The 27,184-nt window shown below is 42.3% G+C and overlaps 1 protein-coding gene across 1 annotated transcript in view; it reads right to left on the reverse strand.

The window, feature by feature from the left end:
* The window catches only part of SYNE2 (spectrin repeat containing nuclear envelope protein 2), a 174,583-nt gene that overhangs the window by 50,978 nt on the left and 96,421 nt on the right, over positions 1 to 27,184 (reverse strand). The window contains exons 63-87 of the mRNA XM_063399537.1: positions 25,722 to 25,847; positions 23,231 to 23,425; positions 22,611 to 22,685; positions 21,842 to 21,961; positions 20,954 to 21,061; positions 19,155 to 19,364; positions 17,335 to 17,502; positions 16,249 to 16,368; positions 15,195 to 15,307; positions 14,417 to 14,558; positions 13,382 to 13,513; positions 12,666 to 12,818; positions 12,204 to 12,413; positions 10,968 to 11,069; positions 9,881 to 10,000; positions 9,542 to 9,742; positions 9,021 to 9,194; positions 8,356 to 8,487; positions 6,411 to 6,607; positions 6,058 to 6,190; positions 5,276 to 5,458; positions 4,694 to 4,840; positions 2,891 to 3,067; positions 1,535 to 1,690; positions 15 to 164 (exon numbers count right to left, since the gene is read on the reverse strand). Coding sequence (XP_063255607.1) covers positions 15 to 164; positions 1,535 to 1,690; positions 2,891 to 3,067; positions 4,694 to 4,840; positions 5,276 to 5,458; positions 6,058 to 6,190; positions 6,411 to 6,607; positions 8,356 to 8,487; positions 9,021 to 9,194; positions 9,542 to 9,742; positions 9,881 to 10,000; positions 10,968 to 11,069; positions 12,204 to 12,413; positions 12,666 to 12,818; positions 13,382 to 13,513; positions 14,417 to 14,558; positions 15,195 to 15,307; positions 16,249 to 16,368; positions 17,335 to 17,502; positions 19,155 to 19,364; positions 20,954 to 21,061; positions 21,842 to 21,961; positions 22,611 to 22,685; positions 23,231 to 23,425; positions 25,722 to 25,847 — 3,744 coding nt within the window. The remainder of the gene's footprint in view (positions 1 to 14; positions 165 to 1,534; positions 1,691 to 2,890; positions 3,068 to 4,693; positions 4,841 to 5,275; positions 5,459 to 6,057; positions 6,191 to 6,410; positions 6,608 to 8,355; positions 8,488 to 9,020; positions 9,195 to 9,541; positions 9,743 to 9,880; positions 10,001 to 10,967; positions 11,070 to 12,203; positions 12,414 to 12,665; positions 12,819 to 13,381; positions 13,514 to 14,416; positions 14,559 to 15,194; positions 15,308 to 16,248; positions 16,369 to 17,334; positions 17,503 to 19,154; positions 19,365 to 20,953; positions 21,062 to 21,841; positions 21,962 to 22,610; positions 22,686 to 23,230; positions 23,426 to 25,721; positions 25,848 to 27,184) is intronic.

Below are 27,184 nucleotides of genomic sequence, written 5' to 3' on the forward strand. Positions count from 1 at the left end.
AGCAAGGCTTTTACCTGGTTTGCAATGGTGTCCTTCATTTCACACAGCTCAGCTATCCTGAGAGACTGAGCTTCTGGGGCTTGTTCTGCACCACCATCCGAAGCCAAACTCTGCTTGAGCTCATCAAGAGTTTTGGATTTAGTTGTGAGTTGATTTTCTAGCTCCTAAATAAAAAAAAAGAAAAGAAAAGAAGATAAATAAGATCTTTTAATGAGGCCATAGAAAAAAACTTCTGTGTGAGGAGCTTAGATAAACATTCCTTCTTTAAAACCAATTTTGTGCAATTCTTCAGTCATGCAAAGGTAAGATAGGAACTGGTTTTGCAATGGGCAAGTCCCTGACACCCTAACAACTTCCAGAAAGCTATTCTCAGTTTGTTCCTTTACTCAGTGGGACTCCCATGGCAGAAATTCCAGTGAAATCAACTCCAGTGAAATCAAGTGCGAACAATCTCCAATGAATGGAGATACCTGGGAGAATAACTGCTCCCCCAGCACAATCAGCAAGATTATAAGAGTGTTGACATGCTGGAGAAAGCTCAGCAGGGAGTTTTTTACGATGTGAGGAACTATCCATATCCCCAGTGGCCACAGCATTTTCCTATAATGCTACACTTAAAGCCACGACCTTTTTTCACCTCTCACTGATCATCCCCAAAACATTTTTACATTTGGACCTCATTTTTATTGACCAAATGAATTTTAATGAAACATTTTAGGCACCTGTATCCTAGCACTCTGTGTTGCTGAGCAGGTGAGTGTTTAGTCCAAGCCACCCTTGTGCCTTTCTTCCATTCTGGCCCCTCCACACATTTCAGAGATGGACATAACTCAGTGTGTAACAGAAAACTCCAGACAATAAAAGCAGCCTACTACAGGAGAGAGATGTAACCATGGCAATGAAAGAACAAATATTCCATGTTAAAAGCTGGAGAGGGAACACTGTACTGAATGAAAACAGCAGACTGTCAGAGTAACAGGAACCAATTATTAGCTGGCTGCCACCTGTATTAATTTTGAGGGATCTGAGGCCTAGAAAAACATAACAGAGGACACCCAGATCCTTGAGGCTGCTGCAGAGAGATTACACTACAATCTAGGGCAGAAGTAGAAAGGGTTGCTATTTCTCCAAATGGGACTGAGTAGCTTCCATGATACTTCCATCACAGAGCTCTTCAAAATAATGGAATTGATAACTTCTGCCATGGCTGTGCTGAACTGAGAACTACTTCTATTGGAAGTACCTCAGAATACAATATTGCTTCACAACACTCCAAATACCATGAGTCAAAAGCAGATGTACCTTCAATTGGTAGAAAAAACCACAGAATAGCCACTCACATTTAAAGTGGCTCTGGCTCTTTGTCACTCGTAAGCAACGTGTTTTAATTAAAACAACACTGGAGAATTCTTCTGGGAAATGGCAATTTCCTTTACATTTTTTTCTGTTAAAATCTGTGCAGTTCCTTAGCCTGGGTTCAGCAAAGTGTGTTAAATAGGGCATTTGCAGTAATAACACTCATGTCATGCTTTACCTTGCAATCATCTAAGGTGTTCTGTGCAGAGATCAGACTCGCTGGGGTCCGTAAGGATCTCAGTCGGTCACCCTGAGCTTCCAGCCAGTTGCACAGAGTCTGGGCCTTGTTCTCATTCTCAGTGATATCCTCCAAAATGTGTTCCAGGTCTTGTATCTGAAAGTCACAGAACTGTTTTAACTTACTTAAACCTACAGGTGAGCAGAAACAGGGCTTTGCCTTCCATCTGACAAAATTTGAGATTACAAAATCTATACTGAAAATACTCATAGAGGAAGTATTTTGAAAGGAAAACCTAAAACATTTTGCAGGCTCTTTAGGATGTGACCTTTTCCTTTGGAAGAAACAAGGCAAAGTGTGTTCTGGAGCTGGGAGACCTGACAGGCTGGGGGACCCTGGGCTATGCGGACACATTCAGATGGAGTCTGAAAATTTCATTCTCACTAAAACCCACCACCAAGGCTACTAATAAGAAAGGGACCTAAAGTTTCCTATCTCCAGTCTTGGCCCTGAGGATCCATTAAATCCTAGAATGGAATTTCATGAAAATGGTTAGAGAAGATAACCTTTTCCCCAACAAAACTGAAACTTCATAATGGAAATTTTCAATTGCACTGGAAATGACATTTTCATTTAAAAATGTTTCTAGAAGACTTTCTGAACTAAAAAGTATTGGCAATTTTCCATCTGCTCAGAAGTGTTTGGATCTGGATTCAGAAGGGCAGCTTCTCCCAAACCTATATAAATTGAGACACAGAGATTAAAGAGAAATGTGTTGGAAGAGGGATTCATTTGAGAGGCCTCATGGTTGCATTTTGGGATTCTAAGCTCCCCCATGTCTTTTCCATATTATGAGTCACACCAGCTTTTCTGGGCATTGAGGCACATAAGCAGCAGCATCTAATTCTGGCTGCATGGATTATTTCTAGCCTCACTAGAATAGAATAATTCTGAGGCATTGCCTATAACAGATTTTCTCCGGAGAAGCAAGATTATGTGCTGATAGGAAAATTCTGCATGTAGAGTGACTCTTTCAGCTGCTGACCCTCAAAGAACTCCATTGGGAAAGCATATTTACTGCAGGAGGAGGACACTGACACAGAGTAACCCATTTCCAGTGACCCAGGAGGGATGGAGCAGGCCTGGGAACTGATCCCTGCTGTGCCTTGTCCAGGAGGCTCACATGTCCCCATCTGAGCATGGCTGTCAACACTACGTATTTAATAATGGCTGCTTTCACAAATCCAACTGCTACAACAGGAAAACTGCTGGTAGGTTAATATATCCTCAATACAGAGCAGTGGGACAGGCAAAATCAGAGCTGTAGGAGAGAAAGGCATGGGAAGTCAATGCAACCTTTCTGTTGAGGGATGCCTGCAGGCGGTGCCAGCGCAGGTTCATCTCGCCCAGGCACTCGGCAAACTCGGTCCTTTCGTAGCGCTTGCTCTCCACGTCACAGGTGCTCATCTGCAGCAGGGACTGGTTCACAAAATCTACCATCCACTGCTTGAAGTTCATTTCCATCATGTATTCCTGCAGGGGAAAAAAAGAGAAACAACAAAAACGTAAACCAATCAGTTTTGTAGGTTTAATCCTATCGGTTCCAATGATGCTCCAAGGTGTGGCAATGGGACATTGACGTCTTTGTTTGAATCATGACCTAAAATATTTTTCTGAAAGAGATCTGTCGGTAGGAATAATTCTTACATTTTACCATTCTGTATTTGTGTAGCTGTTTCCATCTACTGAAGTTTCTGCAGAAAATCTCTATCATAATGTGGTTAGTTCAAGATAAAAACAGGATAGTATTGGAGCAGGGAATAAAATCCAGGGATGCCAGACCCTGTAATCCATTGGACAAAACCATCACACACTGCCATGGGCCCAGATTAGGCTACGACCAAAGCTTTCCCACGCTCCTGCAACTCAGGAGTTGCAGCAAGAGCTTCTACTCCTTTTAACAAAATATCTGGTATCAGAACAGAATATCAGAATATCTGTGAGGAAAAAGTGTCCTCTGGCACCAGCATCTCTTGTGCAGAGAGATAAGTGAGAAGCTACATGCAAAGTGAAAACGTAAGGGAATGTCTTTTTATTTCAGAGGGTATTAGAAAAGGGTAGGCAAGGGCTCCATATTTATCCAGTAGTGCCCAGAAAAGTTACCAGGGAATACCACAGCAGAGGTACTGAAGCCACAGCTGCTTCCCTCTAGGAATTTGTGACGCTCATCCCAGCTTTCCTCTCAGCACACACAACCCCACCTTGCTGACAAGTGCAAAAGAGATACACCTACAAACCCACCTCTAAATATCCAAAGTGTTATAGACAGCACCTCACCTACATGTCCCAACTGCCAAATCCAACTGATACAGACCAAAATGTTATTTATGTGCTGTACCAAGGCATTTGGAAAGAAATGTTTGCACTGGTGCTTGCCTTACATGCAGCACCAAAGTGCCTGCGAGCTGCAGCTGCAGCCTGAGAACTGTCAGCCTTCCTGAGCCCTGAGCAGGGGCAGAGCAAAATGTGGCTCTGTGGGGATGCATGCCCTGAGGCTGGGCTCCCTGGCATGTCTGGAGTACACAGCTTGAATCCTTCCTGTGGCTGGAGCAATCAGCCTCTGCCACTCGTGCTCTGACATCTGAACAGCGCCAAGAATCTGTGCAGCCTCTCTCTCTCTCTCTCTGCAGGGATGTTCGTCTTGTCCCTCTTTCCTAGCAGGTTATTTCTTTTGATGACACATAATATTCAAACCCCTGTTCTCTGTTAAATAGATTCAAGTTATGGAGCACAATTAGGAGGTATTCCTTGTTAAAAAGACAGACTAGAAGACAGCACAAACACAGAGTCTGTCTTCCTAAAGGAAGGAAGGAAAGCTTTCCTGCTCGTCACATTTTATAATCTAAATGCAAGAGAGAGAACAAATGAGACAGATGGGACAGCATGAGAAAAGGAGATTACAGCCCAGCAGGCAGTAGCTGTATTGCAAAACAGGCAGTGGTTTGTGTGTCATGGAAGCATAAGGTTTTATAAAGGAGGATGTTATGACACGTTTCAGACTTAGGAACCCTCTTGAGAGCAAGGGCAAGGATATGACAGTGCCTGTAGGCTGCTTCCATCCTTTTTACATCAGGTCTGGACTTACAGTTTCCCATTTACCTTGTACTTTTGAAGGAGAGTCTTGACTTGGGCAGCACTGCGTTGTGAATTTATTGGCTCCTCATGCTCCTGCTGTTGCTCCACATGGTCCAGCCAGGCCATTAGTTCAGAAATAGCTTCTCGTGATGAAAGCTTTTCCATCTGAAGCTGAGGTAAAGCATATAATGAATCCTCTACACTCCACTTGTTAGAAATACCAAGGAAAATCACATTTCTATTTTTAGAAAGGCTCAGGCACTATAATCGCATTATTGGGGCATGAACTTGAAAGTGAGCCCTGTGCTCCAGAGGGGCAAATTACTTCAATTCTAGAATTCATGAATGTGAAATAAAATTCTTTCTAATCTTGAGTAATTCTTTCTAATTTTAAGTAACATACTTTATGCAAAACCATAAAGATAATAAATATATGTAAGACAGCCCAGGAAGAACACAGCAGTATTTAAACTGCAGTATGATATTGGGGTTATTTTGAAAGCATGGCACAGTTAATTCAGCAAAAGGCAACTGAATTCCAGTAGCAGCATTTTAACATAATTATTTAGCTTCAACTGAGAGGTGGCAGCAGAGTTTCTCACTCACCTGGTGAAGCTTTTCTTGGATGGCTGGGAGCTGTGTAATCAGTTCTCCCCATTTTTGCTCGAACTTTGCCAAAGATGACCTAAGTGCTGCAGTATCAGCTTGCTTCACGTGGAGGAGCTGGCTGGCAGTGCTCACCACTGATGACTTCAGGGAAGACTTTTCATCAACTTCCTTAGAAAACGCCTGAGGTGCACAGGAGAAATTCAAGAGAGAGTAAATATTTATACATCTATTGAAATGAAAACAAGCCACATTTTCACAGTATCAAATGCCTCAACAAACAGATATGATCAAATGGCAAAGTTCAGAAAACCTAAGCTCAAAATGTTCTGGCAGATAAAGTGGTTTTTTTGCCCACCTTGACCTACAGAGCTGAATGCCACCTTTTGCTCCCACAGAGACTGGGAATATCCTGACCCCCACTTCACCTCTGGCCAGGCTCACATCTACCAGTCAAACTTTCATGATTTGCTTTCCCCTGTGCACTGTTCCTTCTGTCTGGCCTCCCACTGGGGCTGAAGCTCCTGGCCAGCCATCCAAGGGGAGCAGGCAAAGACATGAAATGCAATTCAGCACGATTCTCTTTCCTCTCTTTGGCTGACCACCTTCACTGCTGCACCCCGAGCCCATACTCCAGGTTAGTTGTTAATGGCACACAGCCATTCAGAGCTGTATTATGTGGGTGGCTCAAGGTCAAGGCAAACACAAAAAACCTCTCCAAAGCGTAATTTTCACCAGAATTCACAATGTCTTATCTAAACCTGGCAGCAGAAATGACTTACAAACAAGCTGCTGATGTTGTCCCTGATGGTGGCAAGATCTTGTGACACATTGAGAGACTGCTCCTTCCAAAAATTCATTCTCTGCTGAGCTGAATCCAACCATTTCATCAATTCCTCTGAGTCCCTGTTGTAGCTACAGGAGGAAACAAACCACAGAAACACATATCTAGCTGAAGCTGGGATACATTTCTCACCCTCCAAGTTGTCTTCCCTGTGAGAAGGCACGTGCTATTCTGGCACCTCTGCTGCTCCATAACCCTGCAGAAGCATGGCTTCAGCTGTCATCTGTTAAAAAAATCACAAACTAATGTCTAGCTGATGCTTCAAACTGTTTTTTTTTGTGTTAGACCCACCTGACCAGGAGTTTCAGTAATGTTTGAAGTCTGTGCAGCTCATGGCCAACTTTTTTGGTTAAAGACAACCACTGCTCTTCCATCTTCCCAATCTGGCTTCTTATTTCTGGACAGCTCACAGCAGTCAGCAATTTCTTCCCTTCTTTTACCATCTGGTACAGCCTGGCATGCTTTTCATCAACACTGCTTTTGATTTTCTGTAAGAATATGGGAAGTTTGCAAAGCAGTAACATTTTAAAGATAGAAAACACAACTAGAAAAACACATATCACTTGTTCTAACTTCTTCATCTCACATTTCCTCTGTAATGTATTTCATTTTCCAAATGATAGAAATCTGTAATTCATTACATGCAAAAGGGACACAGGTTTTTGTGTCTTTGTTCATTTTTTGTTTGCTTGTTTCCTCTGGCTAGGTCAAGAGAAATCTCAACAACTTTTTATCCATTATCAGAATGACTGTGTTATGATTTGATGGGTTTTTCTGACACCTGAAGACCTCAGGCAACAGACAAACGCCCTCTATCAGACCTGGCTGAACTGTCCAAACATTTGACTGCTCCCACCATAAAATTATTGTCTTCCCATGCTCCTGAAAGTTATTGTTCCTCCTTCAGGCTCTATCCTATTTTAAAAAAAATTACCACTGTTTTGAAGGAAACTGCGAGATAATTATTGAATAATGCTGGCAGGGAGAAATGAGGAGTAGACAGTGAAGTCATAAAGTAAAAAAACTAAGGTCTTGGGGGTATTTCTCTCACAGGAATTAAGTCCTAGAGAATTTTATTCTGCTCTGTTTTTGAAACTGTGAAGCTCTACAGTTTCACCCTGCACCAAGCATCTTCTAAAGCTTTACGACTTTGTTTCTGAAGTCTTCAAAGACAAATAAAGACTTAAGAGTGAAGAGCCAGTGAAGAACTTAAAAAGGCAAGGAAAATCAGGCAACTTCACATCGATGGTTGTGCAAATTTTGCATGTTTCTTGTCTCAGTGCAACAGGTATCAAAAGCACCAGAAGGTCACTATGACTGTAAACATCTACTATTGATTTATTACAAAGGCTTTACTGTAGCTCAGATTTTCCTGGGAATGTCCAGTAATGTCTTTCCTCCAGTCAACTAAATTAAATCCTTACAGTACTTTTTTCCTTTATTAAACATTCATTAATCATTTATTAAACACTCATTAATTTGCTTTTATTAAATACTTATTAAATCAAAACTTTCTAAGAGAGTGTGTCCTCTGAAGACTGAGAAAGGTCAAACCCATGAGGAATGCAGAGCACTCTGCATCATATATAATCAAAATACATCACTAAGATTACTGAAAACCTTTCTTCTTAATTTTATAAACCTTTCTTTTTAATTTTATAAAACAACCATAATGTTGCTTTCATATCCTTACATTTAAATGTGCTTAAAATGTGGATAAAATATTTCCAGCTGGAGCTGAGGTTGTAAATAAAGATGTAGCTCTGTCATCAGAGATGCAGCTGCAATCAGTGCTGCAATAAGAGTTCAAATATGTTTATTTTCAGATACTTGAAAGCACTAGTTTGATTCTCCTTTTCCAGAGGTTTTACACTGTGGCATGAAAATAATTTTTGAATTACAGAGAAGTGGCACTGTGTTCACTCCAAGGCTCTTGCTGTCCTTGGGATCCACGGAGCCTGCACAACATCTATCTTATCCCAAATACTTTCCTTTGAAAATTGAGTTATAAAGTAGTTATAGTCATTACTCCCCCTAAAATGGACCTGTAGCCACTGGCTGGAACTAGCAGCCCTATCTTCTCCCACTTTTACAAGTCACTTTTGGGCTTGCATGCACACACAGCTGAGGAGACAAAGGAAGCAGTGCCCTGCAAATCATCTCTTCGTATATTAACTAATATTTTTTGCCAGTTCCACTGATCCATAAAGAAAAGCAGTGACAAACACATAAATACCTCTAGAAGTGCAATCCTTTCCATTAATCTTTCTTCAGTTTCTTCAACCAAACTGACAGAAGGCAACATAGAGGCAAGTGCTTCTAACTCCTTGTTGAAAACTAGGCAATCCTCATCAAATACCATCCAATCCTAAAAAATACATTGAAAAAAAATACATTGAACTGTTAACACAGCACACAACTATTTGCATTTTAATATACCAGACTCAGGCTTTAATGGCTTCTCTAGCATCAGCAGCTCTTGCTTTAATGAAACATAACACAAAAATAAGTGAATATGTAAATATCGAAGTGAGATATGATTTCAACACAGATGAATTAATTATACATTCTCCAAGGATTCTTCTTTAAAGTGGTGTAGGCAATTTTTTATTCTCTAGGGATGTTCTGAGATTATTTGTTAAATTTTTAAAGTTTTATTTTAAAGTGGTGCTGGTATTTTCCTCTCTTAAAGGGCACTTCAGTCCAGACACTCAGAAATTACAGCAAGAAGTCATAAAGTGTGACACACATAGAATAAGTAATAAACAGACTGTTCCTGTTCCTGGAAACAGGAAAGGACAACTACTAGCCAAAGAACCACTCATAGGACAAGAGCTGCCCCAGGTGCAACTTTTCTCCTTCCCTTCAGGTTTTACTCTTGGGTGTCCCTTCATTTATTACCTTTAACAGGCTCTCTAAGTGTATACCATACTGGCAGGCCTTCTTCTCCAGCAGTTTGACTTCATTCACCAGCTCTCTCCAGAATTCCTCTCTCTTTTGCAGGACAGAAGGACTCACTCTCTTGGAAAATGCTTCCATGTAAGCCATGCGTGTCATGAGGTTGCGGAAAAAATCCTGGGGGAAAAAAAAAGTTAAAGCTTGTTCTTTAAAAGGGATCACACTCCCACAGCAGGAGTTTTAAAGCTTAAGTAGTAGGCAGGACACAATAATCTTTTGTGATAATTGTAAGATGTGTTTTCCTTACACAGCAACGTGTTCTGAGGTAAGCAGAAATTGCAATTGATTCCCAAAACTATTTTGGTCTACTGAAAAACTTGTCCTTGTTCTCTGCACATACACCAGTCCCTACCCTTTGCTATGAGCCAGTCACTCTCCTCCACTACACTGGAGAGAAACCAGCAAGAGAAAACAGTGCTCCTTGCTATGCTGACCTGAGCAGTGCTGTGATGAACAACTCATACCTTGTGATTTTGCAGGTGAGACTGCAGAGCTGCTCTGCTTTTTGATAGCTGCTTTGGATCTTGTGCCATCTTCTCTCTTCCAATAGCTACCAGCTCTGCAAACCCACGAAGCAAGTCCTCATACTGGCTTTCACTGATGGAAGGGCAGTTCAGCTCCACATACTTTGCCTTCAGAATCCCCCACATGTCATCCAGAACATCCTACAATGCAAACACAGTGTAGCAATTCATGAAGGACAGAAATGAATCCCACAAACCCGCAGAATACAAAATAACCATCAGCCTGTTGATGCTGCAAATGCACTGTTACAAGAATCAGAACTTGTACTGTGCTCTTACCTCTAATTTGTAAGCTTCCTGGATTAAGGTGATAGGTAACTGCAATCTTTCTCCATGGCCTCTCAATTTTGCTACTTGGTTTTCAAAGTTTTGCAGTTCCACAGCACAGGCATCAATTTTCTGGATGAAGGACAAAATTAATTATCAGAAACAGTTCCATTCCTATAAAACTTGCATTATCACTGGAAGTGCAGTGAATCCAGTGACTGGATCTCTCCTGTGCTACCACCTTAGAAAACCCAATGAGTTTATAAACTAAATGGACAAAGCATGGCATAACTTACTGTGTTCACACAGCACAGCCAAGAAGGGAATTCAGGTCTTGTGTCTCAGGACAACATTCAACATGCCTTTCCATTTACTAATTCAACAGCAGCCATTAAAAGGAGTCATGGACTCAGAAAACAGAATCAGAAATACTCAGGGATTGAGATAGTCCCTAGTCCTTGCTAGGGAATTCAGAAGGGAACACAGCTCTCAGTCTGGCAGAAAATTATGCCTTTAAGCAAGGTTATGAGCCTGTAACAAAAAGCCTTCAGAAAACCCTCCCTGCTTTGGTAATAAGTAGGTAAATGGCCAATGGCAATTCTGGGGAGGATAGGCAGTCTGTTAATTTTTAATTTTCTGCTAATCCCAATAAAGGTAAAAGAAAATAGCTTAACTGGTCAAATTCCATATGATAAAGTGCTCATAAATGCTGCATGAGAAGATAGAAATACCAGAGTCCTCTTTCCACAAAGAAAAGGTAGTTTGGCATAAGAACAGTCATAACATGTGTAGCTCTTTTTCTTCCCTGCCATAGTAGGGGGTGTATTTGCTCTGGGAGATTGTGGAGAGACTGGTTCCTCCACTCCAACCACTAAAATGTCTGGAATTAGGTCTGAGTATGGACTGGGGTGTAGTTAAAAAAAAAAAAAAAGAAAAAGGGGTGGTGGGGAATACAGCAAATACTGAACTCTCTCTTTTTCCCATTTTAAAGACCTGAGTTAGACTCACACGTTAGAAAATATGAAACTTCACAAATTGCAGAAAACTGGAAATAATAGCTAATGCTGTAAAAACTCTAATTTCCTTCAAATAAAATTACCTGAAGCTGTTCAGAAACATTATGTCCACGTAGTTCATTCAAGCATTGTTGCAGAGCAGCTTTTTTCTCAGTTAACTGATCATAGAGTAGCCTGGTTTGATTCTGCAAAAGAAACAAACATCAGAAATATATCACATAACAGGAGTATAGTAATGACCAGCAAAATTACACAGCAAACAGAATGATTAGCTCTTTAGGTAAATGCATTTCCCCCCACCAAAAAAACAACACACACACAAATAAAAATCAAAAATACAACACCAAAATAAAGCATTAATTGGATGAGGGAAATTCTGAGTCTGTGTAGTGTATAAGAAGCAGCTTACTCTGTCACAATGATCCTCTGGCTGTAAAAATCTGGAAAACTGGTAAGAGAATCAAATTATTCTCTTCTGAAAATGGGAAAATGAGCCCATTACTGGGGACTGATGGAGCTCTATGGATTCTGCATAAGTAAACATTGCAAGACTAGTTCTGTGGCTGTTTGGAGACAACATCCCAGTGTTCAAAGGAGCTGCTTTATTATTCAGCAGTAAAAGGCCACGATGACTTGCAGATGATGAGCACACTGGAGTTTTGCTGGACATTGTAACTGTATTTCAAAGACCAGACTCTTCCTTCCTTAGTTCAGACTAAACACCTGATATGAATATTTTCCAGCAATATTTAGTAGATATAGCCCATCTACACAAGAAAAGCTTCTCATGACCTGCTTTTCCACCAAAGAACAAAAGTAGGAAAATATGTGAAACTATGTCTTCTGTTTCTGTGGCACAAAATCTAAAGGAATAGTAAATGCAGAGGGGTCAAATCAACCTCCAATAAATTGCTAAAAATAGCCCAGTGTCAGACAAGGCACCACAAGGGAGGAAGCCAGCCTCTCCTGAGGACACACAGCTGAAAGAATATATGAAACCCTCCTTGGTCAAGTCCCTACACACAGAAACTTGCTTTAGCCTGCAGTTCAGCCTGCACGGGATCCCACATTACTTCCATACTTTCTGCATGCAAATATTCTGCTGTGATCCAGGCCTCTGTGGCAGTCAGCATTGCAAACAGCACTGTAACGAGCAAAATTAATCTGCCTCTTGAGAGGCCAATACAGGTTTTTTAAGTAGTGAAAAAAGAAAAAAGGATAAAGCCCATTAGAGGTTGCTGGTCTGTAACCCAAATGCATTAACACTGACAAGCTTAACAGATGCTGTGAAACAAGATGTGCATTTGGCAGTGGAGTACCAGATAATTGCTATTATGATCCAGCCCAGCTTTCATGGAGCTGCTCCTTGAGGCAGTGGCAGCTTGGGTTTGTTCCAGCCGTGCCTGCAGGTTGTTAAAGCACTCGCAGAACACATCTGTGCTCCCACCAGCGCAGCTGATGGACTTGAGGAGATCATCCTTTTTCTCACTCAGATCAGCATGAAGTTTTTGCAGCTCCACAGACAGGGTCTAAAGGGTGGAAAGAAAAACAACGTGAGTGAAAATGGTCTGTGCAAGGACTCTTGTCTGTAAGAGGCAGCAGAACTCAAATTGATATTTGTTAAAAGCAACAGGCCCAAATCTGTGCAATACGAAATAGTTTGGTGGTGCTGTTACTGAATAATGCCAGCAGAACAGAGAGGAAACACCATGCCACATATATTCTGCTGTAACAGAAATCCACTGGGGTTTCTCCTTCCCTGAAGAATTTGGGGTAGTTACCTCATAGAGAGCCTGCTGCACAGCTGCCTCTTCAGTGGAGAGCACAGAGGTGTTCAGCATCTCCTCCATGTTATTCAAACACCGGCTGATTGCCAGAAGCAACTCAAACAATTTTCTGTCCAAATTGGAAGAGACTTCCTCTGCCACATTGTCCTGGGTAAATGCAAGCCAGTTTTCAGTACTTTCACCCAAGGCATGGCTAAGATTCATTCACTTGTATAAGGTTAGAGGTTTGCTCAGCTAATGGTAAAGTGGAATTAATGAAATACTGAGGGACAGACTTGGATATATGCATTAACATTCAGAGTTGTAAAGGCCAAAGCTGAGACAATGACCCTTTATGTACTGGACAGTGGCTTTGCTCTCACATGTCTCTAATCTCAGGCATGAGCACAAGAAGTTTTGTCTTGTCAGCTCCAATCCTGCAGATTTACTGATATCATTCACAGGCTCCTTACTTTATACAGTTTGAGGATTTTTACCCACACTACCAAAGTTTTGGACTCAGGTAGAAGCATTGTAGAGGAAACTTGGAATATTTCCTCTCAAAATCCTCAGACTATTTCTACATTACAGTCCATACTCAGCACAAAAGCTCACTACAGTGAATGCCATTTGCAATAATATGATTACTGGCTGTTTCCCAGTGTCCAAACAGTGTCTTGTGTCTAGAACCCCTTGGGTTTTTTGCAGTGCTTAGGACATGCCATTTTTACCTGTGCATGCACCACATTTGCTTCCTGGCTGAGGTCTCCCAGCTGGACTGTGTAAGTTTTCAGCTCTTCCACAGTTGGGGTTCCTGCACCTGAGAATGTGCCTCGAGGCAGCACATTCATCTTTGTTGTGATCTAACATGTGGAAAAAGAACATTGCAATTAGAAGAACAGCTCAAATGAAGACAGGCTGTGGGCAACAAAATAACACTCCTGACAAAAAGCATTGAAAGATTCAAGACACTGATAAAAAGCACCTGGATGGCAAGGTTCTCTTTTCACTGGCACAAGCTGGGCAGGTTATGCTCTGATGAGAGCTTGACTGGAAAAGGAGCCTCTGATTCCCAGTTTCATGGGCTACAGCTGTAGTTTGGGTTAAGGCAACCCTAATGCCCACTGCAGGGTAAGTCTTGCCTGAATAAGAGCTGATATTTCTCCTTTTACATGTCTGATATTGTTCCACATATTGCAGGAATTTCAGAGGACAGAAAATCTAATAATTCTAATTTAGTATGAACAGCACTGTTAATAAAAGGAATTATTGTTTTATCCAAGCAGTAAAAGTCTGCAGTCTGTTCAGAATATACACACAGCTGAAACTCAGCTTTTGATGGGTGAGAATGAGAGAACACAGTGGTGAATGGCAGAACAAAATTAAAGCCAGAGATTTGCTTTGACCAAAAAGTTCTCACTTGTGGGAACTGAGATTTCACCCACAGCCATGGAAATCAGCTGCAAGCTTGCTGGGTAATTCCCTTAGTTCTCTTGAAAGAAGTAAGCAGATAACATCTACTCTGAGTATTAACCACAGGGATTCACCTAAGTGCTCCCACACTGTTTTAGCAGTCACTACTTCAGAGACATGATTTACCTCCAAGTAAAATTAAAAGACAATTATGAAAACACTATGCAGTAACAATCTCCTCTGGAGAACCTTTGCACAGATTTCACTTATCTGATGGAGAGCCATGCTACTATGACACAGGAAGATAAACTAATTGCTATCTACACTGATTGTTTTATGGAACTTAAACAAACCTGAGGTTCCACAAGCTGGCAGAGAGGAGATTTCATCTTTGATGACAGCTCCTGTTGTAAATATTGCCATTTATTACCCATTTGATCCTTTGGAGCTAAGGTGGCATCAGCATGCTTGCTTTTTGAGTCAGATTCTCCATTGCTGTATTGAGAAAACATTGTTGGAATGACAATTACTGAAGCAGAATAAATAAAACAAGGTTTCATTGTATAGGAGCAGTTTCTCTTGCTCCTGCATCAAAAGCAAAGTGAAACCAAGTGCATGTATTAATTATTAATCCAAGCTTTGATAAACTTGTTTGGACTTTCCCCTTCCCATGAAATATGCCAGGGCCTGCTGGCAGCCTCCACCTCTGGAATGCCAGCATGGGGAGCACAGCCCTGCAGGAAGTCTTGGTTCTGTGCTGGAAGGTGCCTGGTGCCAATGTCCCCTTTTCCAAAGCTGCTGCCTTTCCACTGGCTGGGTGTGTCTGTACAGCCACGGCTGTGATCACAGGTACCCAGCCTGCCCACAGACAGGCCTGACTGAGCTCATGGCAGGGTCAGTCCTGCCTGTTAGTGACACCCTAAACTCTGCAGTCAGCCCAGTGCCACAGAGGCTGTCACATAAAAGAGCCTGCATTTCTCTGCTGATGGCAAAAACCCCCAAGCTTGTGGCATTTTTCTTCTAAAGGCACAGAGAACCAAAGGACAGAACCAAGGGTGGCACAGCAAGGCTTCAGCAGGTTTAGGCAGTTTTCCATCACTGAATCTGGTTACTGATTGTGTTGCTCTGTACCTGGGTGCTGATTCTGGAGTCACGCTGTCCTCAAGCTGTGGCTGCATTTTTTCCACGCACGACTCAATAAAGTCAATGAGGCTTTTCTGCTCAGCTGCTTTTAATTTCAGGTCCTGTGCACAGAGAATAGCATGAACAGTTATGTGAACTGTAATAATCTGAAATGATGATTGTGCTTTTCCGATCACATTTTATGTGAAATCATTTAGCACAGAAAAAAATCATTTAGCTAAGAAAATCTGTCAAAATAACATGCAGTTCATATATAAATATGAATTTACAGAACAAACCATTTTCTCCAAACATGCATTTTTATGAATATATTTCTACCTGAGCTAAAGTTTTAAAAGCAAAGCCCAACCAGAAACAAATTACATATAGAAATTTAAACACCACCAACTGCAATTCTTACATAAAGAAATAGGCAAGGGAAAATGTGTGTTTGCTCAAATATGAGTTCAAGTTCCATTAGTTAAAAGGAGAGTGTTGAGTGAAAAGTGAGCAACTCAAGCAGCCCAAGCTGGACCATTTCCTCCAGCTCTTTTCCAATAGCATGAAAAAGGCAAAAGGTTAATTTACAGTAAGCCAAATAGAAGTAATTTGCAGAGCACAAAACATAACAGGATTTTTATATTGTGTTAACAACCACCTTAAAAGTCATAGTGAATTAGGCCATGGGAATACGCTCACAAAACTTTAGTTTCAAACTTACCTTCAAAAACAGTATCAGTTTATAGATTCAGATTTGATAATACATCAGTGTTCTAAAGCTAGGACTCCTGCTTTGTTTCACAATGATTCAGATGGCCTCACCCAACCCTCCAATCTCCCAGCTTTATGATATGACTAAAACTTTTGGACAAGGGATTTTAGGGATCAGGCCTTTCTCCATCCTGATAAACTCCCTAAATCCTAGGAAAAGGGGGAAAAGGGTAGCTGAAACCTACCATTGACAGAGCTGATCCCACAGGGAAAACTGCAGCAGTTTTAAGTGCAGTTGTCCCCCAGCCCACAGAGGATGTGGAGCAGCCTGGATGGGAGGAGAATTAATTACCTGTGGCTGCTGGAGCCCGTTGTGCCAAGGCTGCTGGGCAAGGGGCAGCTGGGGTGTGCTGAAACCATCCGAGTGCAGGATCTCCAGGGGCTCTGGGGCAATCCTCTCCCTGCTGGGAACCTGTAAAAGGAGACCCGTTGTGGGAAGGTTTCTAGCCTTGACAAGAGAGCAGAACCCCACAGGTGCAGCCTGGGAGAAGGGTAAAAGCAGAGCTGCCTTGGACTTACCACACACAGAATCAGCAGCACACAAAACACAACTGCTACTTTTGCAAAGATTTTTGTCCAGTTGAACTTTACGTAAAGTTTTAACATCCTAATCATTCTAACCTTCTGCCAAGGTCCTCACATGTCTCCCCCAACAGTTACTTTGCTGTCTTTGCTTTTCCTGCTAGCAGATAGGCTGATACTAACCCTCCCTTCTTTTTGATTGACCGAAATACACGGATGTGAATTTATGCTTATAAATTTGGTCATGCACCTGGATTTTACATCTGTCTGTGCTCACAGAGGTATTTCAACACAAGCCTTTACCAGTGCTGATTCACAGCAGAGAAACTGTGGCTGCTCTTAAATGAACACATCAGGTGGGCTTCTCTGATCCCATGCACAACAGAGAGGGAATGAGCTCTGAAGCCAGGAGTTACCATCTCACCCACTGGGAAACTCAGCACAGACTGTGCAGCTGTGGTGCAGCAGAGCTGACAGAATCACTGCATTTAAGCATTCTTCAAAGAGAAAATTACTAAAAGGCCTCTCTGCTGTGATACTGCCACAGACAAACATCACGGCCTTTTGGAGGCATTTAAAACCATAGCCTAAGTCCTTATCCTGTACTCTTAGCAAAATGCTGACCTCTGTCACTGAGCACTTAAAGCAGAAAAGATGCTGTTCAGAGACTCATTAAAAATCCAATACTTGTTGCAAACTACGAGTAATTGTACAGCACTGTAAAGTAGAATAATGGCAACCCTGACATTTCTCCCTTCTTTGCTTCACATGGTGAGTTCTAACTGTCCTGCCACTGCAGATCATTAAAGCACCAGGACTCTCAACTCTTGCCCTGCCCAACATTCATTTGCTTTACCTGCTCTTCACTGTACTTGTCTTGAAGCATCATCTGGACATTTTCCAAATTGCGCTTCACCTCCTTCAGCTTCAAGGAAAGAGCCTCTGTCTTTTGTTGGTAGTCTGCACTATCTCCACAATCTTCCAGTAAAGAAAGGACCTTTTGTTCAATCTCTGATAACCTCACCTAGAAGGGACAGCAGATAATTACTCATTCTCAGAAGTTCAACACTCCTTTTCTGACAACATTCTGAAGTCAATGCTCACACCTTCCCTGTCTGAAAAGAAGAGAAATATACAGGGAAAAAGAGACATAGCTGCAATCCCCCTAGATTTTTTCCAATGTAGTCTTTTTATTCTGGACAGTTAAATGAATTTTATAAGAGTTAGTCTTAAAACGGTTTCAAACAAGAGCATCTGCAGGAGGTTATCTTAACTCAGATATCAAGTCATAAAAGAGGAGAGCAGAAATGACAGACTCAATCTGAATGCAACTGAGAAGACAACACACCTCAGTGGGGGAGAAAGAGGCAATGCACACACAGCTCACAGCACTCTTTGAGAGGAATGATGCTGAACTACCAACACATAGGAACGTTTCCATGTGTGAGCCAGGCCACTGTAAACTGCTGGGATCTGATTTTTGATCCAAGCTACTGTGAATCAAAGTGCATCCCTGCATACTTTAAACTCACATTTTTAAGGTGAGCATGGACAAAGGCACCATGACTCAACTGCAAAGTAATCAACTGCAATAAATTAATTGCTTCACATCATACACCCATATCTAGAGACTGTTTCTCTTCCATTCTGTGTGCATTTTTCTGGGTAGATCTTGACTAGGTTAGAGAACCCTCTTTGCCTGCCCAAGTTAACATTGAGCCAGACTGTTTGAAGCTGACAGGAATTCAGCCTGCTTGTTTTCACCAGCTGGAGCTGCCCTGGTGAAGCCTAAGCTGACAGGAACCCTGAACAGGATCCAGACACAACCAGCTACTTAGGTGCATTCAGGATCCTAACTCCCAGAAAGTTCAGCACCTGAGCACTTGGCTGAATCACAGCTTAAACCCAGAGGCAGTCCAATTAAAAACAACCACCCAAAACAACAACAGAACAGCTGGTAAGGTCTCTCAGTAATTTAAAACAGGGACATTTTGGTATTGGCTCCTTTATTGTGAGTGAAATTTGCTGCTCTAGGTAGGCTCAGTGCTTGAAGCTCTGGCACACCAGACTGGCACTGCAGGGAGCTCAGCCCTGTTTTAAACTGCACATGCTGCATGCCAGGGCTCCCTCCCACCCAGCCCTGCTTTCCTTTTTCCATTTTCACCAACAGGTACCACCCACTCCTTCTGTTCTGCTGCCCTAGGTGCATGGCAGTAGGTCCAAATATCACCACTGCTCACTGAGGGGAGGGGGAAAGCCACTATTTTTCTGTTCTGGTAGTTTATGGGAAAAAAAATGAAAAAGCAGAACTTAGCAGCGTGGAAGCTTTCTTAGACCAGTCTTTTAAATTATTCCGACAAGCAGAAGGTGAAAATGTTGAAAGAAAAAAATACTCTTTTGTTTCTAGCTGATCAGAACCAATGAAAATTTGCCTTTTAATCGAGGATTCAAACTATACTCAGCCATGGTTTGAAAATAATCCAAATCAAACCAAAGCTTCACATATACTCCAGAGTTTACCTAAATCCCTTGGATGCACACAGATCCCAGCTGTAGAACCAGGTGTTTTAACCAAACCCTGGCAAAGCTGACCCAAAAGCACTGAAGCAGAGAGGCAGGGCTGTTTGCAGACACACCCTCAGGGAAGCGATGGCAGCAGCAGAATCACCACCTTACCTGGCAATCAGCGAGCTGTGGCTCCACCATCTGCTGCCTCTGGGGGCTCTGAGGGCCTGCCCTCAGGGACATTTTAGTTTTGTCTAGCCATTGTTCCAGCTCGGCCACCTGGGCCTGGCACTGCAGCAGGAGCGATTCTGGCTCGGGCCTGCCTCCATCCAGCGCTGAGGGCGAGCCCGGGGCGGCCTTGGGGACTGCGGGCTGGTGGCTCTGGAGTAAAGCACATCAAAGCAGCCTGGTGAGCCGCCTGGTTTTGTAATTTCCCTCCCATCCCCAGTGAGAGATGATTAACTTCCACACTCACAGAGCCCCAAACAACTCTGCTGCCGCCTTCCCAGACTTGGGGGGAGGAAAAAAAGCCACAGAGCAAGAAGGAAAGAAGGGAAGCAAGGGAAGCTCAGCAGGCGGGCGGTCCAGGATCTGGTGTGACCTGATGAAACCTGTGGATCAGGTTTCCAGGCAGGATTTGCATCTGCAGGGATCCACCTGAGCACAGCAGCTAGAGCTGAGCACCCAGGAAGTGATGAGTCACCATTAACCTGCTCTCCCCTGAGGAGAGATGTTTTTCTGTGGGAGTTACACGCAAGAGCAATGCAGTTGGAAGCTGCAAAACAAGCTCTTGGACAACACTTACAAGCTATTTGTGTGTGTTCAGTTCCAACAGTTAAATATGCTTTACACGGCCTCTGACACAATAAATAATGGTGTTTTTAACAACATCTTGTGCAGTTTGTCTTAAATACACTCCTTGAAGAAGCAATATTACCTTGCAAATGTCCATAACAAAAGTCCAAAGTACTTGGAGATAAAGAGCAGTGACTTGGAAGGCTGCACAGGTCTGAATATGCCTCCACACATGCAGACACACTCGTACTTAGTAAGTAAATGAAGCACACCAAGAACAGAACTATCTGAATGCTCCCGTGGCTCCAGAGCACACATTCAGGTAACTGGGGTGGCCAGTGCTAGTGCACAAGCTTCACATTAAAATGAGATTTGGCAGGAAAAAAAAAGAGAGCCAAATGCATTGTTCCAGCTATCAATGTCATCACAGAATGACAGAACAGTTTGGCCAGGAGGGAGCCTTTAATGGTCATCTAATTCCAATCCCTCTGCCACAGGATATTGGAAAAAAAATCTTTGCTGAAAGGGTTGTCAGGCATTGAAAAAGGCTGCCCAGGGAAGTGGTGGAATCAGCACCCCTGGAAGTGTTCAAAAAATGTATAGATGTGGGATGAGATATGGTTTAGTGCTTAACACTGTGGTGCTGGGTTAATGATTGGACTTTATGATCTTTTACAACCATAACAATTCCAGGATTCTGTGATCCTGAAAGCTGAAGCTGCTCTGCCACCAGACTGCTGCTTCCTGCAGCACTCAAGCCTCCATACAATCCCTTGTATTTAACCTGCAGGCTGCTGCCCACTCTTCCCTTAGCCTTTGCATGTCTTCCACAAAGCAGCAAGACATGTCAAGCTCCTTCATTCCTCCTGAACTGCCATTTAAAAATTCCATGGCTGATGTATGTTTACACCACTCAAACCCCTCCATTCATGCCTGTATGAATGACAGCAGCTTCTTGCTGAAAATACTCCATTTTGTTCCCTAGAAAATTGCACTTTCAAGGAGCAATTGAAAATTTATCACCCAGAGCATCAGAAAAGGCCCACAAAGGGTTGCAGGTATCCTACCACAACACACTGCAGCAAACTCCAGGAGCAAAACCACACTGGACCAGGGCCTCTGCCCACTAGGTAGGTCACACACCTCACTCAGGAGGTCACCTTGTTCAAACTCACCACAGCCAGACTGTCATCCCCTGTGCCAGGACCTTCAGTGCCCTCCAAAGCTTGCAGAGATGTTTCTTCATCATGTTTACTGTGTGATTCAGTTATAACATCCTCATCCTGGAGACAGAGAGAGGCAACAGTGGAAATATTTCTTATCTTCCATGCAGATAGTGCAGGAGTGGAGATGTGGCACTTTGGGACATGATTTAGTCGTGGACTTGGCAGTGTTTGGTTTATGGCTGGATTTAATCTTAAAGGTCTTTTCCAACTTAAATGACTTTCTGATTCTATGTTCTATTGCCTTGTTGTGCTAGAGAAGCCTGCAAGAGCAGCAACCACTCAACATATTGTGGTGCTGGCCCAAGAATATTCACAGAGAGCAGTTTTGTTATGCCTGTGGCACTGATGTACAGAAACAAACAATTGCAGCTGTCACAAGATTACTGAGGCACCGTGAAGAACAGAACAGAATGGCACCAAAAGTGTAGCTGACTGAGTGTCCTGGACACTGATTTTCTCATGCACAAAGAGTACCTCTTCCACAAATCATCCCCTATATTTTTAGAGCCTTTCCAGGAGTCAGTGAAACAAGTTGCTGCTACTAAATGTGCATTTCTACCTTTGGGGGTTTTGTGAAGCTGAAAGGAATTAGAATCATTGAATCATTTAGATTGGAAAGAACACTTAAGGTCATTGAGTCCAGCCAACATGTACAACAGAAAAAGAGATTCTAAGTGGCAAGATGTAGTGTGAGATGCAGGATATGAATATGGCCACCTTGTCCTGCATTCCTGCAGTTCTCTTGCATTGCAGGCTTCAGCAATACTTAGGACATGTGCAGATCTTTTCCACAAAGATGTGTTCCCATCTCCACAGAGATAAACCCCAGTGCATTACCTGAACAATGCCATCTGACAAGGTACCAGAAGACCAGGAGGTTGCACTGTCTTCCTTGAGCCTTTCATCATCTCTTTCTGAAGGCCAAAAACTTGCATCTTTCTCTGTGGCTGTACTTCCCTTCGAAAGCAGTAACAGCTCAGCTTTAGGAAACTCAGATATTCCTCCAGGCAATGTAAAGCACTGCAAACTTCTAGTAACACTTTGCTCTATTTCTGCCTTGTTTATCTGTATTTATGTTTCCCAAATCCCACCTCTCTTCTTGCTCTACGCCTCTGCTGCAAAGATGAATGGCAGCTGGATGACACTGAATGTTCTCTAGAGACCGCAGAGTATTCTCATTTTTTACAATATTAAAAAAACCCACAAAACCCTGAACAAACCAACAACCACCAAACCAACAAGAAGACATTATCTATCTTTCTCCTGTCTTGCTCCCTAAAGTCCTTCATGTAAAGAAAATTGTGCTAGTGAAGGTGCAGAGAGAGAAACTCTGAATTGAAGTGCTTGGATCAATAGTGAGGCACAAGCTCTCCAAGCTGCTTGGCCTTCTTTGCACTGTCTTGCCATGGAGTTTTTTTTCCAAAAGCAATTAGCTTTGCTCCTCTGTGGTTCACCTGGGCATTTGGACCCTTCAGATTCAGGGCAACCTGTAAGGCAGTCTCCCTCAGTTTCTCCCAGAAATCTCTTCTATCCTAACTTCACTCCCAATAGTCTAATCACACCCTTTTTTTCTTCATTTCATATATATAAAATACACTGGACTCACCTTGCTGTGTAAAGAACAGTCTTCTGATTCTTCATCTAAGGAAGGCAGAAGAGATATCACTCCTCTTTTTTTCAACTACAAAAATACACAGAGACACAACCCAATTAATCATGACAAGAACTGCAAAAGCCTCTTCACTTCTGCCTGTAAACCAAAACAAATGTACCACTTGAGAACCACTTTTGGAGAAGCATTGAACATCTGGCAACCTACATTAAAGTAACTGAAAGCTGCAGATTCTAAGCACCTCTGAAAATTGGGATTTGACGCTGCTAAGTTTCAACAACAGAGTTACAAAAGAGACAAATTTTGCCCCATGAAAATAATTTATGGAAATTCCCAGAACAACTGATTATCAACAAAACCACACATGGAGCATTTTGCTGTTGATTGATGCAAACTTCATGTTGGAAGTGAAAAACGCTAAGAAATAACTAGAGGCACAGCTCTCTTACCTTCTCCTAGACATGCCTCACACTCAGCCCTTCTGAACACAAAGGGGAGGAGAGACAATACTGATTCACACGGGCAGGGGTGCTCCTCTCTCACATGCCACTCCTCCAGGAGCAGGAAGGGGTTTTTACCCCCCCTTTTTGGCCCTCAGGTGAGGGATCACTTACCTGCTGGCCAGAAACATCAGTCCCAATCAGGTCACTCTGTGCCAATACAGAGGCTGGAGGTTCATCTGCTGCTTCAGGCACTTCTTGCTGTAGGCGCTGGTGAAGCTCAGACATGGAATTCTTCATCCCGCTAAGGAAATCTTCCTTTCTTTGGCACAGCTTTATGATTTCTTCTTTCACAGCTTCCATTTCACCCTGAGGAGCAACAACATCTGTAAGCATCCATTTTTTTTTAATGTAACCAAACAGCAATGTAACAGATGACACCAGTGATGCATCTTACTGGTACTGGGGCTACTTCCCGCTTTTCCTTTTTCTGGGCTTTGGGACAGTTCCCCATTGTCACCGCAGGAGTTGTCCAGGCTCATGCAAACCAACAGCCACAGATTCAGCTCAGGACAGCACTTGGCACTTGTGATGCAGAACTTGGCAGTGTGGAAGGAAATGTGGAAGGCTGGAACAAATTCTAACTAGGTCCTGCATATCCATGAGAACACAGCAGCTTCCTCCAGGACAGGGGGAATGCAGATGGGTTACATTGCTCTGTGTGTCACAGCAGGTGATGTTACTTCCAGCTGTCTTCCCTGGCAGCCTGAACACTTGGGAAAGCCCTGAGGAGGGCAAAGACAGCAAATGAGGGGAGCTCAGGGCTCAGTATTTGCTGAAGTTGGCCCAAAGGAAACAAATCAAAATTGTCTCATGTCGAATGTGATACTGGGAGAAATAAATGGACCCCAACAAAGCTTAAGGAAAATATTTAATGTTCTGCAGAAACTAAACAATACCCTGCACTAACAGAGGGGGAAATAAATCTGTCTTGGTTTCCTTCCTGGCCATGACTATTGCTCCAGCCTGTGTGCTGCCCTTAGAGTTTTTTCCTAGGGCTTTCCTTACCACCCAGCCTCCAGGTGGAACCAAGAAACCCCAGCAAATAACAGAGTAAGACAGGACATGGAATGAATTGCCTGACTCCCTTCATTACTGAAAGTGCCAAAGCTCTTTGAAGCATTGTTCCTTGCTCAGAAGAATGAAACCTGGCTAAATATCCCTTTGCACACTGGGCTCAGTTGATCACAGCAAGCTTTGATGCCAGGCTTGAAGTGAGAACAGCGCTGGCTCCACACCACGCTCTGTCATTAGTGATGTTATGCAAGTAAAGTAATAATGTGTGGCAGATGAAACCAGTGAGACTGCTGGTCCTGTCTCCACCACAGCTTCTGTTCATAGCTCTAGGGTGGCAGCATGACAGGAAAGGTGGAGGTAGGAACTCCAGAAAATTTTCAAAGGACATGGGAACTCTGCTCTGACAATGCTTTCTGCCTGTTGTACACTCAAAATGACAACATAGAATCATCCAGAGGTAAAGGAAAGAAAACATCATTGATAATGAAGGATCAGACATCCATGACAATTTGTTATGTTTTTATCAATGTCCACTAGAACAGTAGATCTATTTATTTCACTGCAGGAGACTTGCCAGCACAGCTACTCTTTTGCAACCTTAATTAGCCATAACCTCCTCAGAAATCAAATTTTTCTTAAAATCACCTCTTTTTCTGAAATCCCTCAGTAAGATGGGCAATTCCACTGCCCACTTCTATTCATGCAATGCTGTATCTGCCAAGTTTTCTGCTAAAACAAGAACTATTAAACATAAAATCCTACACTCAGAGACAAAAACAAGGAAGAATCAGGAAATGAGTCATGCTGAGCACTACATCAAGCCTCCAACATCCAACCAGCTGACAGCAGAGCAGCTATGTACTTAGGAGCCTAGTGAGTGATTATAGTTATTAGGCAAGTACAATATAAGTCTATTAACTTTACTTTGACTGGAAAGACCTGAGCATTTCAGAGGCACTTTATAAATAGTTATTACATTTAATTAGTAATTTCCTGACTTCTGCAGTGCAACCCTTAAAACACATCTTATTTTTGCATTAAAAAAAATCAATTCATCCATTACAGAAAGCAGCTGACTGTAGAGAGAAAAGCAACACATGTTTACCAGTGATGAAAACACAGTGTGGCAGTGAGGACTAGGAAAGGAGTCTAATGGATCTAACCCTAATCAGAATCCCCAAAAGTAGCACTGCATGAGCAGTCATCAGAAAGGGATTTATTTCTCTCCTTAGGCACTATCCCAAGCTACCACCTCAGAAAAATTAGCAGGATGCTGAGCACAGGTAAGCTCTCAGTGCTGCATATTGTTTCACCAAAACAGCTGTCATAAAAACAGCACCCAATTTTTATTCCAAGTTGATAAAGGCACAAATGACACATCAAAATCAGTAAGGAGTATACTATGAAAGAAATACCCAACTTCCAGAGTAATATTAATGGTAATTAATTGCGTGGTCACACTATGGCATTCAATTGCCTGTCTGACTGGTGGAGAAGGGAAGCACACCACTATTTCTCAGTGCTCTGCATCATTATGATTAGTGTTAGGATAAGGAAGCCACACAAGAGAGAAAAGAATGAAACCCACCTCTGGACAAGGAGTCTTCTGAGCCTGTGGTTGATCCTCATGTGACATTTCAACCAAATGGTTCTTTAGGAGTTGTTTCAACTTTTCAATTTCTTGCTCACATTCTTCTGTTTTCTTTACAGTTTCCTGTGAAATAGCAATCTCCATAAATAATTTTGAAATAAGGAGCACATAAACAAGTCAGTAAGGAAAGAAAGTTGAACTGAAGCCTCCTTTGTACCTGCAGTTATGTGTAAGAGAATCTGTGTTTGTTCTGCTAACTTTGCACAACCCCATCCCTCACTAAGTTTATTATTCACTTTCTAAAGGCAAACAAGCTGCTCTACCCACAAGCTCAAGTATGGTGGAGTATTCTGCCTAGGAGCTCCAGAGAACAACTACAAATTTGGCTATTAAATGGAAATGGAGCAGATTTCATCACAGTCATTACAATTTAGAAAAGGTTGTGAAAAAGAGAGAAATTAAATTATTTCATATCAAGTAGAAAGCCTAACTGTTTTTTACTAGTGCTCAAGTCTTTACTGCCAGCTAAAATGAGCTGTGCTGTACACCAGGCAAACACTGCAGCTCAGAGGATAATCCAACCACACTGTCTGACTATTTGAATACTTCCAATAAAAATGATAAGCAATCTCATCATGTGAACTTCTCCTGTTTACATGGCTTACAGGAAAACATATGTTATACACAACCAAATTTACTCTTACTCATTGGACAGTGACAGCAAAATCTCATTGCCTCCCCAGGCTTTGCTGTGGATGCAGAAATGGGGAATCTCCCCCACACTCATATTTGCCAGTCACAGCCTGTCATGTCTCAGGCCATTAAGAAATTGTCACATCTACAAGTCAGAATATCCTGTGAAAACACTGAAAATATGCACAGCATTCAGTGGCTCTGTGTTTTACTGAGCCCAGAGACTGAGAACCAAAAATACCAAAAGACTGTTCCTCAGGTGCCTCCAAAAGGTAATGAAGACACAATGAAGTCAACAGGCTTGACCCTACTGTGCTGACAGCAGCACCTGAATGACCCAACAGGGCAAAGATCTCACTGCAAAGTGTTCACAGATTCTGTCTTTCAGAGCAAAGAGTCTCTCCTGCTGTGAACAGCAACAGTGCCACTTCTTCAGTCACTTCTTCATAGCAGCACTCCCTCTCAAGAAAATGCAGGCTAATAAGGTTCTAAATAACCACTATTATTTTACAGGTCTTAAAAGTGAGAAGAAACTATTTTCCTCACTTAAAAAAAAAGAAAGCCAATTTGAAGGGGAAGATATTTGTGACCTCTAATCTTAGTGTCACAGGCAAAGAATCAGAGAGGAAAGAAAAAGGAATAGGTCTTCTTCTGCTAAGCTTTAATGAGAAAGTAAAAGAAGACCTAAAAGGAAGATTCTCTTAACTCACACCTTCAATTCCATATGAATAGGACTAATTTATTACTAAATTGAGTCCTACCTCAAA

The sequence above is a fragment of the Prinia subflava genome, chromosome 5, assembly GCF_021018805.1.
Source record: "Prinia subflava isolate CZ2003 ecotype Zambia chromosome 5, Cam_Psub_1.2, whole genome shotgun sequence".
Lineage (NCBI taxonomy): Eukaryota > Metazoa > Chordata > Aves > Passeriformes > Cisticolidae > Prinia > Prinia subflava.